Below are 15,339 nucleotides of genomic sequence, written 5' to 3' on the forward strand. Positions count from 1 at the left end.
TATGGTGTTCTTGGGATGCAACTCAATATTCTTCTTCCCCCAAACACGACAAGTTGAGTTTATACCAAAAAGTTCAACTTTGGTTTCATCTGACCACATGACATTCTCCCAATCCTCTGCTGTATCATCCATGTGCTCTCTGGCAAACTTCAGACGGGCCTGGACATGCACTGGCTTCAGCAGCGGAACACGTCTGGCACTGCGGGATTTGATTCCCTGCCGTTGTAGTGTGTTACTGATGGTGACCTTTGTTACTTTGGTCCCAGCTCTCTGCAGGTCATTCACCAGGTCCCCCCGTGTGGTTCTGGGATCTTTGCTCACCGTTCTCATGATCATTTTGACCCCACGGGATGAGATCTTGCGTGGAGCCCTAGATCGAGGGAGATTATCAGTGGTCTTGTATGTCTTCCATTTTCTGATGATTGCTCCCACAGTTGATTTTTTTCACACTAAGCTGCTTGCCTATTGTAGATTCACTCTTCCCAGTCTGGTGCAGGTCTACAATACTTTTCCTGGTGTCCTTCGAAAGCTCTTTGGTCTTGGCCATGGCGGAGTTTGGAGTCTGACTGTTTGAGGCTGTGGACAGGTGTCTTTTATACAGATGATGAGTTCAAACAGGTGCCATTCATGCAGGTAACGAGTGGGGGACAAAAAAGCTTCTTACAGAAGACGTTACAGGTCTGTGAGAGCCAGAGATTTTCCTTGTTTGAGGTGACCAAATACTTATTTTCCACCCTAATTTACGAATAAATTCTTTACAAATCCTACCATGTGAATTCATGGATTTTTTTTTTTTCACATTCTGTCTCTCACAGTTGAAGTGTACCTCTGGTGCAAATTACTGACCTCTGTCATCATTTTAAGTGGGGGAACTTGCACAATCGGTGGCTGACTAAATACTTTTTTGCCCCACTGAATGAATCAATGGGACAGAAGTGGAGGAGTGGAGTTTTTGGCTATCCCCATATTCCAAAAGTACTTTGTCTCTTTGCTATTACTGTCGCTCAGTAAAAATTGCAGATGATGTTGTTTTTAGTCGCTGCAATGCTTTCAACCAAAACAGGCGCAGCTTGATGACACCATCAACATACGCTATCGCGGTAGAGCGGTATAGTCAAAATCTCTACCGTTAGCCAAATTTATATCGTTTCTACCGTATACCGTTTATACCGCCCACTTCTATTTCAAAGAATAAGATGTGGTGAGAAGGAGAGGGGCTGACAGTGAAACTGCTATCTCTATGCAGTAAGCAGACAAAAGATAATCCAACATTTTTAAGCAATTTAAACATGATTTGCAAAATAGTTGTAGTAATATTTTATTCAGTATGCTTCCAAAATCAGTGACTAAGCCCATAAACTCACAAGGAAAGTGTTTACTATGTCATGTCTGTCTTCCCATAAACTATAGGACTGGGAGTCTTATCTCAACCCCATAACTCCAAGTGTATTATATTGGATAAATGAGTTTTTGAGGCTTCTACATCATCAGTGCCCCACCCCAATATAATGTGATGGAAAAGTGTATCATAATTTGGACCTTGATTCTGTCTATGCAGGTCATGAAGAATCATGAACTCGTGGGTCAGGGGAGCCTTGATCAGCTGGAGGCAAGCGTTGATAATGTGCCAGTAACAGAAGAAGAAGAGGAACATTTGTCTAACATGGACCAGCTAGATAAAGACAGAGAAGATGTAGAAATGGAGGACCTTTTTGCAGACTGTGATGAGGTTCCACAAACTGAGAACCTGGAAGAAAACTATACCACAGAGAAAAGTGCACTCCAGATCAGGGAATGCCAGGAAACCAACGGAGAAAGTCCTGGCGAGACTTCCGAATCAGACATTCAACATGAAAATGCCAAACCAAACTCTACTGTCCAACAAGAGCTGCAAAAACAAGCGGAGCTTGTGCTGCTAGAGACTGCAAGAGAACAGGAGACAGGAAAAGTGGAACAAAGTGTAACAGAAGTGAAAATTACAGATACCCCATGTGAGGATTACGGCGATCCAGAGGAAGAGAGGCAGACAAATGAAAACCAAGCCAAACCTGAATTCACAGAATCTGGAGACAAACAACAAATGGAGACAGGAAATGTGGAACAAAGTGTAGCAGAAGTGAAATCTACAGATACCCCATGTGAGGATTACGGCAATCCAGAGGAAGAGAGACAGACATATGAAAACCAAGCCAAACCTGAATTCACAGAATCTGGAGACAAACAACAAATGGAGACAGGAAATGTGGAACAAAGTGTAACAGAAGTGAAAATTACAGATACCCCATGTGAGGATTACGGCGATCCAGAGGAAGAGAGGCAGACAAATGAAAACCAAGCCCAACCTGAATTCACAGAATCTGGAGACAAACAACAAATGGAGACAGGAAATGTGGAACAAAGTGTAACAGAAGTGAAATCTACAGATACCCCATGTGAGGATTACGGCGATCCAGAGGAAGAGAGGCAGACAAATGAAAACCAAGCCCAACCTGAATTCACAGAATCTGGAGACAAACAACAAATGGAGACAGGAAATGTGGAACAAAGTGTAACAGAAGTGAAAATTACAGATACCCCATGTGAGGATTATGGCAATCCAGAGGAAGAGAGACAGACATATGAAAACCAAGCCCAACCTGAATTCACAGAATCTGGAGACAAACAACAAATGGAGACAGGAAATGTGGAACAAAGTGTAACAGAAGTGAAAATTACAGATACCCCATGTGAGGATTACGGCGATCCAGAGGAAGAGAGGCAGACAAATGAAAACCAAGCCCAACCTGAATTCACAGAATCTGGAGACAAACAACAAATGGAGACAGGAAATGTGGAACAAAGTGTAACAGAAGTGAAAATTACAGATATCCCATGTGAGGATTACGGCAATCCAGAGGAAGAGAGACAGACATATGAAAACCAAGCCCAACCTGAATTCACAGAATCTGGAGACAAACAACAAATGGAGACAGGAAATGTGGAACAAAGTGTAACAGAAGTGAAAATTACAGATACCCCATGTGAGGATTACGGCGATCCAGAGGAAGAGAGACAGACAAATGAAAACCAAGCCCAACCTGAATTCACAGAATCTGGAGACAAACAACAAATGGAGACAGGAAATGTGGAACAAAGTGTAACAGAAGTGAAAATTACAGATACCCCATGTGAGGATTACGGCGATCCAGAGGAAGAGAGACAGACATATGAAAACCAAGCCCAACCTGAATTCACAGAATCTGGAGACAAACAACAAATGGAGACAGAAAATGATTTCAAAGTGGATGAAGAAACACCAGCTCAAAAGCAAGACGTTAAAGCACTTGAGCATAAAACACTGAACATTGAGGCAAAGGTAGAAGATGACATACTGCGTCATATCTTACAGTTGGCCAATGATGACAGCAAGATGCATAACAAGGCAGATGAGGGTAAAACGGTCAAGATGGAGAAGGGCACTGAGGCAAGTGATATCCCATTAGCTGAAGAGAGCAACTTCCCTTTGTTCCAGAATCCAAAGAATCAAGTTGGTATAGAGGCAAATTCAGCCTTAACAAAGCTAAATATTGCACATGTAAATAACACGAGGACAGAGGAGAGTTTAAAAATTGAAAGACATATGTTAACCCTCCCGCCCACTTGTGCACAACTTAAGATGATCACCGGTGATATTTTAGGTGTCTCGTTTACAAAATTAAAGCAGGAAGAAGTGCACACTCAGCAAAGCAGTGAACAGGAACCTAAACCTTGCACAGAAATACCAGTACTTGAGAAAGAATGTCTGAAGAAGGAAGTGCACTCTCCTGAATGCTTCAAGGAGGAAGAAGAGAAAGGTCCTTTCGAGCAGAAGCAAAACCAAGAATCTGAGATGCTCACAGAAGACGAGGAACGACACCAAGATCAGGCGCCTGGTGACCACGACGGGATGAAGGATGATGATTGTCTGCAAGAGCCTGAAGGTAAAAAGAAATTATGAGTGAATTGAAATATTAGTTTTTGTGCATTTTTGTAAGCAGAATGCAGAAGCAGTGTGGAAAAACTAAATCTTTGCGTCTATAGGATGTAAGAAGGTAAGTAACAGCCAGATGCTACAATCATCAGCAAGTATGGTGACCTCTGTAAAAACAAATTGTCTGGCAGTTCATTGATCTGATTCACATGTGTGATAAAACAATGCACAAGGTGAAGATGCTCAGACAAACCAAAGAAATATATGTAGAAGAGCTACATCTGAGACTCTAAAGGCTTCAATAGCGATGTCTAGCGATACTGCAAAGCGATTAGTTATGTCTATAACTTCTGTTCCCTGAAGGAGAGGAACGAGGTACAACACATAAGTATGGGATATCACGCCCTCGCGTGTCCTGGCTGAAGAAACCTTTATTCACGCCTTTACGGCAGATGACGTGTGATGACACGCGCAAGGCCCCGCCCGCACATATAGCCGCTGCCATCACCGTCATCCCTCAGTTCGATAGCCGCTCTTCACCGAGCCAACTGCTCAGTGGGGCCACCCTGTGTTGTACCTCGTTCCTCTCCTTCAGGGAACAGAAGTTATAGACATAACTAATCGTTCCCTTTCAGTCGATTCACTCGGTACAACACATAAGTATGGGACCTATATACACGCCCCGCAGAGCAGCCACCGAACCGGAACGGGACCACCACATCCTTAGTGAGTGGTAGACCCAGCAGAAAGGACAGCATGAGCCACCGAAGGGGCTGTAACGTCCAACCGATAAAACCGCACAAAAGTGTGCGGCGACGCCCAATTAGCCGCTGCACAAATATCAGCCACAGGCACCCCTCTAAAAAGAGCCCATGAGGTCGCCATCCCCCTGGTGGAATGAGCTCCCACCCCGTGGGGCAACGCAAAACCTCCGGTGCTGTATGCCAGCGAGATAGCTTCTACAATCCAGTGGGACAGCCTCTGTCTGGACAGAGCTCTACCTCTATTCGGATTAGCGAAGCAGACAAACAACTGGTCACACAAACGCACATCCCGAGTGCGCTCAATGTAGGTGCGTAGTGCACGCACCGGACAAAGAGAATGCACCCTCCTCTGCTCCTCAGATTCAAAAGGAGGGGAGCAAAAGCTCAGCAACTCAAACTCCATTGAACTATAAGATGCAGGCATGACCTTGGGAAGATAGGCGGCATTCGGACGCAATACGACCTTGCGGCCATCAGGAGAAAACTGTGTGCAGGCAGGATGCACAGACAGCGCATGAAGGTCCCCCACTCGCTTCGCCGAGGCCAAAGCGAGAAGTAATGCGGTCTTATACGAAAGAAGTTTCATATCTACCGACTCAACGGGTTCAAACGGAGGGCCACAAAGGGCCTCCAGCACCAAAGACAAGTCCCAAGCCGGGACACTGGACTTAAGCACGGGCCTCAGCCGGCGAACCCCTTTCAGAAAACGCACGGCGAGGGGATGCGCACCTGGTGTCACCCCGTCAAAACCGATATGACAAGCAGATATAGCCGCTAAATAAACCTTGATCGTCGAAAACGAAAGGCCTTTATCCAACAGCTCCTGCAGGAATGTCAAAACATCCACAATAGAGCACTGAAATGGGAGAGTGTGGCGGACCTGGCACCATCGCTCGAAGGCTCGCCATTTGTAAGCGTACAAGCCTCTAGTAGACGAGGCCCTGGCGCTCTGAATCGTCGCTACCACACTAGGTGGCAGACCCTTAGCAACCAAGTTTAACCTCTCAGCAGGTAAGCATGAAGGTGCCACAGATCCGGGCGCGGATGAAACACTTCCCCCCCCGCCTGAGAGAGGAGATCCCTGCGGAGAGGAAGCTGCCAAGGACTTGCTGCAAGCAGGCTGATTATTTCTGCATACCACGACTTCGCGGGCCACCAAGGGGCCACCAGGATCAGAGAGAGGGAATGCCGACGCACCCTCTCCAGAATTGGAGATATCATTTCCACTGGGGGAAATGCATACAGGAGCACGTCTGGCCATTGGTGCGCTAGCGCGTCCAAGCCCAAGGGTGCATCGTGGTCGATTATGGAGAAGTACAGGGGGCAGTGAGCATTCACCCTGGAAGCAAAAAGATCTATTTGCGCCTCGCCAAATAGATCCCAAATCTGAGCCACTATTGAAGGGTGTAACCTCCATTCTCTCACCAGAGGACCCCCCCTGGAGAGAAGGTCCGGCCCCAGGTTCAGGTGGCCCGGGACATGGGTGGCTCTTAGAGTCAGAAAATGAACACTGCACCATAACAGCAGAGAGCGAGACAGCTGCAACAGGGGAAGAGAGCGTGTTCCTCCCTGCCTGTTTATATAAGACACCACTGTTGAATTGTCCGTCCTGACTAAGACATGCTGGCCCTGCAGGACTGGACGGAAACGCTTTAGAGCTAAGAACACTGCTAACAGCTCTAAGTGGTTGATGTGCAGCTGGCGCTGAGCCGCGGACCAGATCCCTCTCACTGACGCACCCTCGCACAGCGCTCCCCACCCACTTAGGGAAGCATCTGTGGACACCACCTTGCGAAACAACACCCTCCCAATCCGAGAGCCCTGGTGCAGTAGCCCGGGCTCCCTCCAAGGACGGAGAGCTAGCATGCAAGACGCAGTTACCGGCAGCCTCCTCCGGAGGTGACGCGAAGCACACAAACGGTGAGAGAGAGTCCAGCGTTGAAACGCTCTCATTTTCAACAGCCCAAGCGGCACTACGGCGATCATAGATGCCATCATGCCCAACAAGCGCAATATCGTCTGGAAACGCAGTCTGCGTCCCAGCTGAAATTGAGCGAGGCAGCGATGAAACGCGGCCACTCTGTGCTCTGACAACCGTGCGCGGCTGGAAAGAGAGCATATTTCCAGACCGAGAAAAGCGATCTGTTGACCTGGGATTAGCGAGCTCTTCTGAAAGTTCACAGAGAACCCCAGTGTCTGAATGTGTGACAGAACCCGCGACAGCTGCGTCTCCGCCTGTTCTCTGGAGCAAGCCACGAGAGCCCAGTCGTCCAGGTAGGCCAAGATGCGGATGCCCCTCTTCCTGAGGGGCGCTAGCGCTGCCTCGGCACATTTCGTAAAGGTGCGGGGAGCGAGCGACAGCCCGAACGGCAGCACTAGGTATTCGTAGGCTACGCCCTCGAATGCAAACCTCAGAAACTGCCTGTGTTTCGGGTGTATAGCGACATGAAAATAAGCATCTGTTAGATCGATTGTCGCAAACCAATCTCCCGGGCCGACTGCACTCAGGAGCTGTCTGAGTGTTAGCATCTTGAACCTGTACGTTCGCAGGTACGTGTTCAAGACTCGCAGGTCGAGGATGGGACGAAGCCCTCCCCCTTTCTTCGGAATGACAAAATAACGGCTGTACCAACCTTTGTCCGTCTCCGAAGCGGGGACCACCCGTATTGCTCTCTTCTGTAATAGCGCCTGTATTTCCTCTCTGAGTACCAAGGCTGCCTCGGGGTTGACAATCGTGTTCACGACTCTTTGGAAACGAGGCGGCTTGACCCGGAACTGCAACCGGTAACCCATGGCAACGGTTTGCAGCACCCACGGAGAGGGGGCGCAAGCGCGCCACTGAGGGAAGTGAGCAGCCAGCCGGCTGGCCTGCAGCACTGACGGCGGGGCGCCGTCGCCCCCCAGTGTGTCTGCAGGGGACTGCATCCCCTGCCTGACCTGGCTCATTTCGCCTGCAGGTTGAGCATTTGAGATTGTTTGAGAGTAAACAACACTCTTTATTGATTGCAACATGGGAACATGTACATTTATACATTTTGTTGGGTGCACCTTTTCCGGGGCATAACAATGAAAAACAGCGGGAACACTCGATGTGGTCGCTTGAACATTCAACACATCTGAACCGTGTGCAGGGGTTATGTGCTTGGGAGACCGCGATAGGGAAGTGCAGCGCCTTCTGGGGCTGACAACCTGAACAGAACTTAAGCGGCACCTCTTGTGCGGCAACAGAGGGGTAAGAGCAGCGTCTCCCTGCTGCCGGATCCCTTCCCCACTCGCAATCACAGCTAGGAGGGCTGAGGCTTCTTCCTCCTGGGCGTCGGGTCCCGTCGGGGGCCCGGGGGAGGGCCTTTGCCCCAGGCCGACTGGCGTGGAGCTCGGGCCGGAGTACGTGCTCTCGCCGGCGGCCCTCCCACTCCAGCAGTGGGCGCCGGTCTCTTGCCAGCTGTCAGAGGAGCGGCGGGCCTGTGAGAGCTAGCAGTGGGCTTGGGCTGGGGCTGGCGTCTGGGGATGATGTCGCGCAGAGCTTCCGTCTGCTTCTTCCTCAGATCGAATCTAGCCTGAATGGCTTCAAGTGAATGTCCGAATAACCCAGCCGCAGACACTGGTGCGTCCAGATACACAGCTCTGTCTCTATCAGGGACGTCGGAGAGGGTCAGCCACAGGTGCCTCTGCGCCACCACTGTCGAAGCCATCCCTCTGCCCAGGGAGAGCGCTGCACAGCGAGACGCACGGAGGATGTAATCCGTGGTGACTCTAACCTCGTTAAGAAGAGGTGACAGCGGGCTGTCCTCCGGAACCAGCGATCCAAGCTCCGCCAGGCACATTGCTTGGTACGTCTGGAGCATGGTGACGGAGCTCATGGCTCGAGCGGTGCCGGCCTGAGCCCGATAAATCTTCTCCAGCTGCGAGGCCGAGAATCTGCAGTGCTTGGACGGCAGAGTTGCGGGGCCACCGACACCATGGTTATGGGACGGGGCCAGATAAGCAGCCAGAGACGGCTCCATAGGGGGTGGGTTAGCTAAACCAGCTCCCTCGGCGCCGTCCAATTCCATGTACTGTCCATAGCCGGGCACAGTGACGCGGGTAGACAGAGGTTTGTCCCATGACGCTGTTAGCTCGCAGAGAAAGTCTGGGAACATGGGAAGGCAGTTTTTGGCCGTTGCGGGCTCCGGTGGAAGGAAAAAACCCGCAAACCGCGACGGCTTCCGAGCTGGTGGAGGAGAGGGCCAGTCCACCTGCAGCTTCTCAGCGGCACGGCGAAACAGGGAGAAAAGAGAGGTGTCATCGTGGCCGACCGGCGCAGCAGCGGCGGCATATTGGGTCGACAATGAGCTCTCCTGCTCATCCTCCGACAAACCATGGATGTCCAGGCCGATGTCCAGCACGTCATCGTCTTCCTGGGGAGCGCTGGCGGGCTTCAACCCAGGCTGAAGCCCGTCAGCGCTCCTGCATGGTTCCGGTCCGTCATCGGCTAACCCGTCAACGTATTCCATGTGGTCAGCCCAGCTAATCGCGGGGACATCGACCTGAAAATTTTCGTCTTCGGACTCGGACGAAGCCGGGGCTCCAGACTCGGAAAGAAGAGGGTCATGCCGTGCGACAGCCGAGCGTCCCAGCACTCTTTCCACAAACGTCACCCGTCTTTCCAGGGTCGAGCGTCGGAGCTGGCGACAAAACGCACAAGCTTCGGGCTCCGTCAACGCTCTCCTAGCGTGGACGATCCCCAGGCAGACAGGGCAGGCATCGTGCTGGTCGCTGTCGTGCAAAGAGAAACCACATCCCTGAGGACAGGGGCGAACAGAAGATTTCTGCTTTGCTCGCTTCGGTTTGGAGTCCATTCCCAAAACGCAAAGCGAAACGCTGCACAAGAAAAACTTGAAAATAGCGCTCCGCGGGCAGCCTACGCACCAGCTGGGCGGTGGAGGCTAACACCAACAGGGGCAGTTAAGCTAGGTTCAAGTGGGCAGACAACGGAGCTAACTAGCAGTAGCTAACTAGCCCAACTCAGCAGAGGTGTTCTCAGCGAGGTGAAGAGCGTAAGAACTGAGGGATGACGGTGATGGCAGCGGCTATATGTGCGGGCGGGGCCTTGCGCGTGTCATCACACGTCATCTGCCGTAAAGGCGTGAATAAAGGTTTCTTCAGCCAGGACACGCGAGGGCGTGATATCCCATACTTATGTGTTGTACCGAGTGAATCGACTGAAAGGGAACATCACGTTTGGAGAAAACCAAACAGGATAACAGCACAAGCTGTTCACCTCCACACTTGCCTTTGTTCTACTCGTGTGCTGTGTAGATCACAGCTGTATCCACACCTGGGCATTTGTTATGCAGATGTTGTGGCAAACCTTCTGGCACCTACTTATACAGTACAGGGAATAGGGCTGCCACAATTAGTCGACTAGTCACGATTACGTCGACTATCAAAATCATCGACGACTGATTTAATAGTCGACGCGTCGTTTGAAGCTTTGTAAGATCACAAAAGACACAGGAATAAGTAGTAGGATTTAAGAGTGTAATAACGGACTGATACAGAAGATGGCAGCACTGCATGTACAAGGATGCCAGCTGCCGTTAAACCCCGAAGAAGAAGAAGAAGCAGTGTCCCAGAATTCATAGCGCAGCCCAGCTCAAACGGCGGCAGCTAGTTAGTTTTAATATTACTCTTATTATTCTTTCTGGGTCACAAAATAAAGGTTTAACATATGTTCAGGCGAGAATGTAGCTGTGTAAACCTCAAATATCTGCTCAGTTTATCAAGACACCACATATTTTCAAAAGCGCTCCGACGTTTTCGGAGACGTCTGTTACCCACTAGCTCGATAGCGAGCCGGGGGCTAGGCTCACTAGTGCCCTGAGACCCACCGCTGTCTTTCGCTACTCAGGTTAAACATATATAAGTCACTTAGATAACTTAACAATGTTATTGTTTAGCTTTTTTTAGTATTTTATTTGTTCCTGAGTAAATCAGTTTGGGTGAGATTAAAGTTATAGTTTTTACATAGCTGAATAAACGTCAAGCAGACAGCTGATTATCAGAAGTGTGAGATTCTCGAGAATATACTCCAGTGTCCTGTTATATTTTAGATAGCAAGGAGTTTATTAAACTTCACCGAAACAATCTATTAAATTTTAATGAAATTTGCAAACTACCATCTTGTCTTTATTTTTAGTTGGCACAGACCTTAAACACTTAAAGCTGTAAGCTAATGATAGTTATATAAGAGCAGATGCTGCTGGTGCAATAAGATGTACTTTTACGTCCAGTGGACGCATGATCTGATTAGTCGACTAATTGCAAAAATAATCTTTGACTAGTCGACTATCAAAATAATCGTTTGTGGCAGCCCTAACAGGGAATACTACCTGCACGAACCAGTCATCATCAGGTATTAATCTTGATTTCACTCTGCCATTACAAATTACATAAACATATGGGACAGTTTTCATGCTATATCCTCCGAACCTTTCGTAAGTGAATATTCTCTAGGGTGTACAGATGTATGAATCAAGCCTGTTCAGAGTTAGGATGTTGTATAAAATATAAATAATGCAGCATGCAGTGATTTGTATGGTATCTCTATGGTATTTATTTTAAAAAAATATTTAAAACCCCTCTCTCTTCTATAACAAGTTACAGAAAGTTGGCACCTTTAAAAAGAATGAGGACCTGTGACCAGAGCAGTACATTTTTGGATACTTTAAGAAGGTGCAGTTCATGCTTGGCACATATTTTAAAATCAAGTATCCGTGATGGTATCCAGGCATCGATTACCTTCAAAGGTATCACTAATGCTTAATAGTATCTACTAGGTTTAGAACAACAGAGACAACGGCTTTTTTAAGAAAGATCATATTTACATAAGAAAGAACACATTTGCATCATGAAATTAGAAACATAACAATGTAGAACATAAAATCGTCATTTGAATTTAGTACCAAATCACAAAAGTGAGGTCTTTAAGTTGTAAGGCAATGACCCTACAGTATTAGAGAGAAAACCACAACAATCAGATGATACCCTATGGGCAAAGCACTTGGTGATGGTGGGAAGGTAACCCTCCCTTTTAACAGGAAGAAGCCTCCAGGGAGTGACAGATGTCTGCCACAACGGTTGGGAGATGAGGTGAAACTCCTGAGCAATTTATCTTGCTCTTTCAATTATATAAGCTATGTTCTGATCTTTGATAGGATTAGAACACAGCACAGTCCCTTCAGTTTTCAAACGCGTACAGGGTTGTAAACACAGTGGCAAAAATGTTCCTAATCACACTTTTGTGAAATATGTCAAACTCAAAACGACCATGTGTTTTTCAATAAAACAATCTGTTGCTTGAAGCATTCAACCACATCACGTGGTTTTAGCAGCCTGTTGACTTTGTTTCGTTTCCAAGAATTGTTATGTTGTTGCCTAACCTTTCAGATGCCGTTTCCAAGAATCAACTTTGTGTGATCACAGCTCTAGAACAGCTAATGTACTAAAAAGACTCTGATATGAATGTCAGAGGCCATTTCTTCACCATTATAGATGAACTCTTAGCCTAAGTTAGACATAATGTTTTTACATCTAAAGTAAAAACATTATATGTATACAGATATCCTATTTAATCACAGCAATATCTCTTTCACTTTCAGACTGTTCTTGGCAGTGTCCACTTTGATGCTGCTCACCCAGAGAATCACCTCTGTGTCTTTGGACCTTCAGGAGAAACGAGTCGTACTGACACCATCCAAAAGGCAGACTTGTGTCACGCTTCTCCCTCTAATCAACTACATCCTCAATTTTACCACACTGCTTGGTGGTCCTTTGGATTCCTATGGACAATTCATTACTCTAATGGAGGGGATCAACCTCACCTCGCCACCCAGTCCTCTAGGTGTAGTTTTCCTAAAGCTGATGCAAGTATTAATGCTAGAGTGGGTTAGATTTTATCTTGTCTTTTTTCTGAAACATCTTATCCATGATTTCAACCCTGGCATCCTCTATGGCAGTGGTTCCCAAACTTTTTTTGCTGGGCCCCCCTTTGTTTTACAGAAAAGTGTTCTTCGCCCCCTCCCCCTTGCTCGCGCACGCACGCACGCACGCACTAACACATCCTCCAACCACACACACCCACGCACCCACGCACGCACGCACGCACTAACACATCCTCCAACCACACACACCCACACGCACGCACGCACGCACTAACACATCCTCCAACCACACACACCCACGCACGCACGCACGCACTAACACATCCTCCAACCACACACACCCACGCACGCACGCACGCACGCACGCACTAACACATCCTCCAACCACACACACCCACACGCACGCACTAACACATCCTCCAACCACACACACCCATATTTTGCTCAATTGCGGTTTATTTCACACCTCAAACATTTAGTAAACAATTGAGCAAATACAAGTAATCTGCAGATAGTAAGCAGGGTTTTAATAGTTTTGCAATTTTCATTAGTTTTTATTTTATATTTAGTTTTGACTTCAGATTTTCAATTTTATATCAGTTTTAATTAGTTTTTACCAATTGTTTGCTAGTTTAGTTTTTATTTTTTCTGAAAATCCTTAGTTTCAGTTTAGTTTTGATTAGTTTCAGTTATAGTTTTAGTTGTGTTTGCAATAATTAAGTGTAACAAAATCCCAGTTTCATCATATCAGTCATTCTCTTCTGCTTATCCTTGAGTATGTTGCGATTCCAGCTACCATCGGGATGCATCACGCTGCCTTGCCTGGGGTTAGCTTCTGTTTTCTGGGGATGAGGGTTGAGTGTGCTCCCTTACATTCTCAAGGTAAGCTAGGTTAGCCTTCTTGTGTGAGCTTTTCAAGTGCACTTTAAGGTTTGTGGGAATTTTTTTCCCTTTAGAAATGTCCCTCATAATTTGTCTCTTTCCACTACAAGACACTTGCTTTATCCAAAACAGTCATATTCAAAGTAATCCCAAATTGGAATCTGGCGCTTTCTCCTGACATGATTCTGCGCGTGGACGGAGCAGCAACACAGACGACTCGACTACCGTACTGCCACCTGCTGGCATAATTAGACAGCAAAAAAAATCTGGAAACTAAACTTCATTTTCACCCTTGACTATTGTATGACATGCACACATCAATGAAAACTAAACACAGTTTTGCTATAAATGCAGTTAATTTTTTATTAGTTTTGTGAACACTCATTACAGTTTTAGTTAGTTTTCCTTTTTTTGTTTTTATTTTTATTTCCATTAACGAAAATGTTTTTTCACTTCTAGTTTTCATTATTTCGTTAGTTTTCGTTAGCAATAATAACCTTGGTAGTAAGAAAATAAACTACTAACTCTTTTACACTACGTCCACGCCTACACTGGTATTTTTGAAAACGCAGCTGTTTCGTCCACACGTAAATGGTGTTTCAAATCACCGAAAACTGAGATTTTTTTTTTTTTAAAACTCATCTTTTGTGTTTATGTGTGGACGAGGAATACAGAGTTCGTCATGCAACATTAAAGGCATGTGCCTTTATTCATGTCAGGCTGTGGGCAATGTTATTGTTTACATGAGAGGAATTGCAGAATGGCAGCTATTCAGATTAACAGTATTTTGTCTCTATCTTCAGGTTTTACATGCTTACATATAAACACGCAGTTACTGTCCCTCCATTTAGAAAGGCAGAGGCGTCACGGTGTAATTATTTTACATGTAGTTGTTTTTTTCCTATGTAATATTCAATATTGCTATCAATAAATTTTTCAAAAAAAAAATGCCTCTGTGCAAAATGGGTTTAAAAACATAAACAACTGTGGGATGCTGTTTGTCCGTGATTTAGATGGGGGGGAACAAATCGTGGCAGTATCAGCCTGGTGTTATTTGTATCCCGCTGTAACTTTGCTGTATAAAGAGCTAACATCTCCAAAATGTCAGGAGTAGTTAGTCATTACAACAAGTGCTTGTGAACTAAAAATCAAGAATGTGGGATACTGTTTGTCCGTGATTTGGAGAGCCCAGCGCTGCTCCTGACGAAGGGAAAACCAATTCTGCAGGGGAGACCTACCTTGGACTTGTGCAGGTGAAACCAAAGGGAAGTTATGCTTCACTGTATTTTCTAGTCTTTGGCTTAGAATGAAGTTGGTTTGGAAACATATTCAGCTATGCTTCAGCCCCTGCTTTGCGTTTGTGTGGGCGCCGTGCTAGCAGTGTCCAAGCTTTGTTTTTTCCCCTTTTCATGCTCAACCTGATTCAATTGCTGTGGTGGGATCTTAAGAAACTTTTGCATAAACAAATGCCTGCAAATATCAAGCTGAAGCAACACTGTAAAGAAGAGTGGGCCGAAATTCCTCTACAACAATGTAAGGAACTGATAAACTCATAGAGAAAATGATTAAGTTATTGCAACTAAACATACCTTCTATATTGGAAGATGTACTTAGATGTACTTAGTTTTTTTCACTGGACATTCATTTACATCCAGTCCAGTGAAAAACTAAGTTCAAGGTTCTTTATTATTTGTAACTATGCATGTGACAAATAATAAAGAACCTTGAACCTTGAACTTAGTTTTTCACTGGACTGGATGTAAATGAATTCTCTTTAAAATTTGTTTAAAAGTTTTAGAGTACTGAAACATCATGGGTGAGA

General features: G+C 46.5%; 1 protein-coding gene across 4 annotated transcripts in view; it reads left to right on the top strand.

The window, feature by feature from the left end:
* Window positions 1–15,101, top strand: part of LOC146562904 (zinc finger protein 462-like) — a 25,560-nt gene extending 10,459 nt beyond the window's left edge. For 3 of the 4 annotated variants that reach the window (XM_085295140.1, XM_085295141.1, XM_085295139.1), the window contains exons 10-11: window positions 1,559–3,959; window positions 12,354–15,100. In XM_085295140.1, the coding sequence (XP_085151266.1) occupies window positions 1,559–3,959; window positions 12,354–12,379 (2,427 nt within the window). In that variant the 3' untranslated portion in view covers window positions 12,380–15,100. Of the gene's footprint in view, window positions 1–1,558; window positions 3,960–12,353 lie in introns of all 4 variants that reach the window. The other variant, XM_085295142.1, reaches the window with a different exon arrangement.
* The last annotated feature ends 238 nt before the right edge of the window (window positions 15,102–15,339 follow it).

Source organism: Mchenga conophoros, linkage group LG12 (assembly GCF_057382185.1).
Source record: "Mchenga conophoros isolate Kocher_MC1m ecotype Shallow Benthic linkage group LG12, M_conophoros_male_GT1.1, whole genome shotgun sequence".
Classification (NCBI taxonomy): Eukaryota; Metazoa; Chordata; class Actinopteri; order Cichliformes; family Cichlidae; genus Mchenga; species Mchenga conophoros.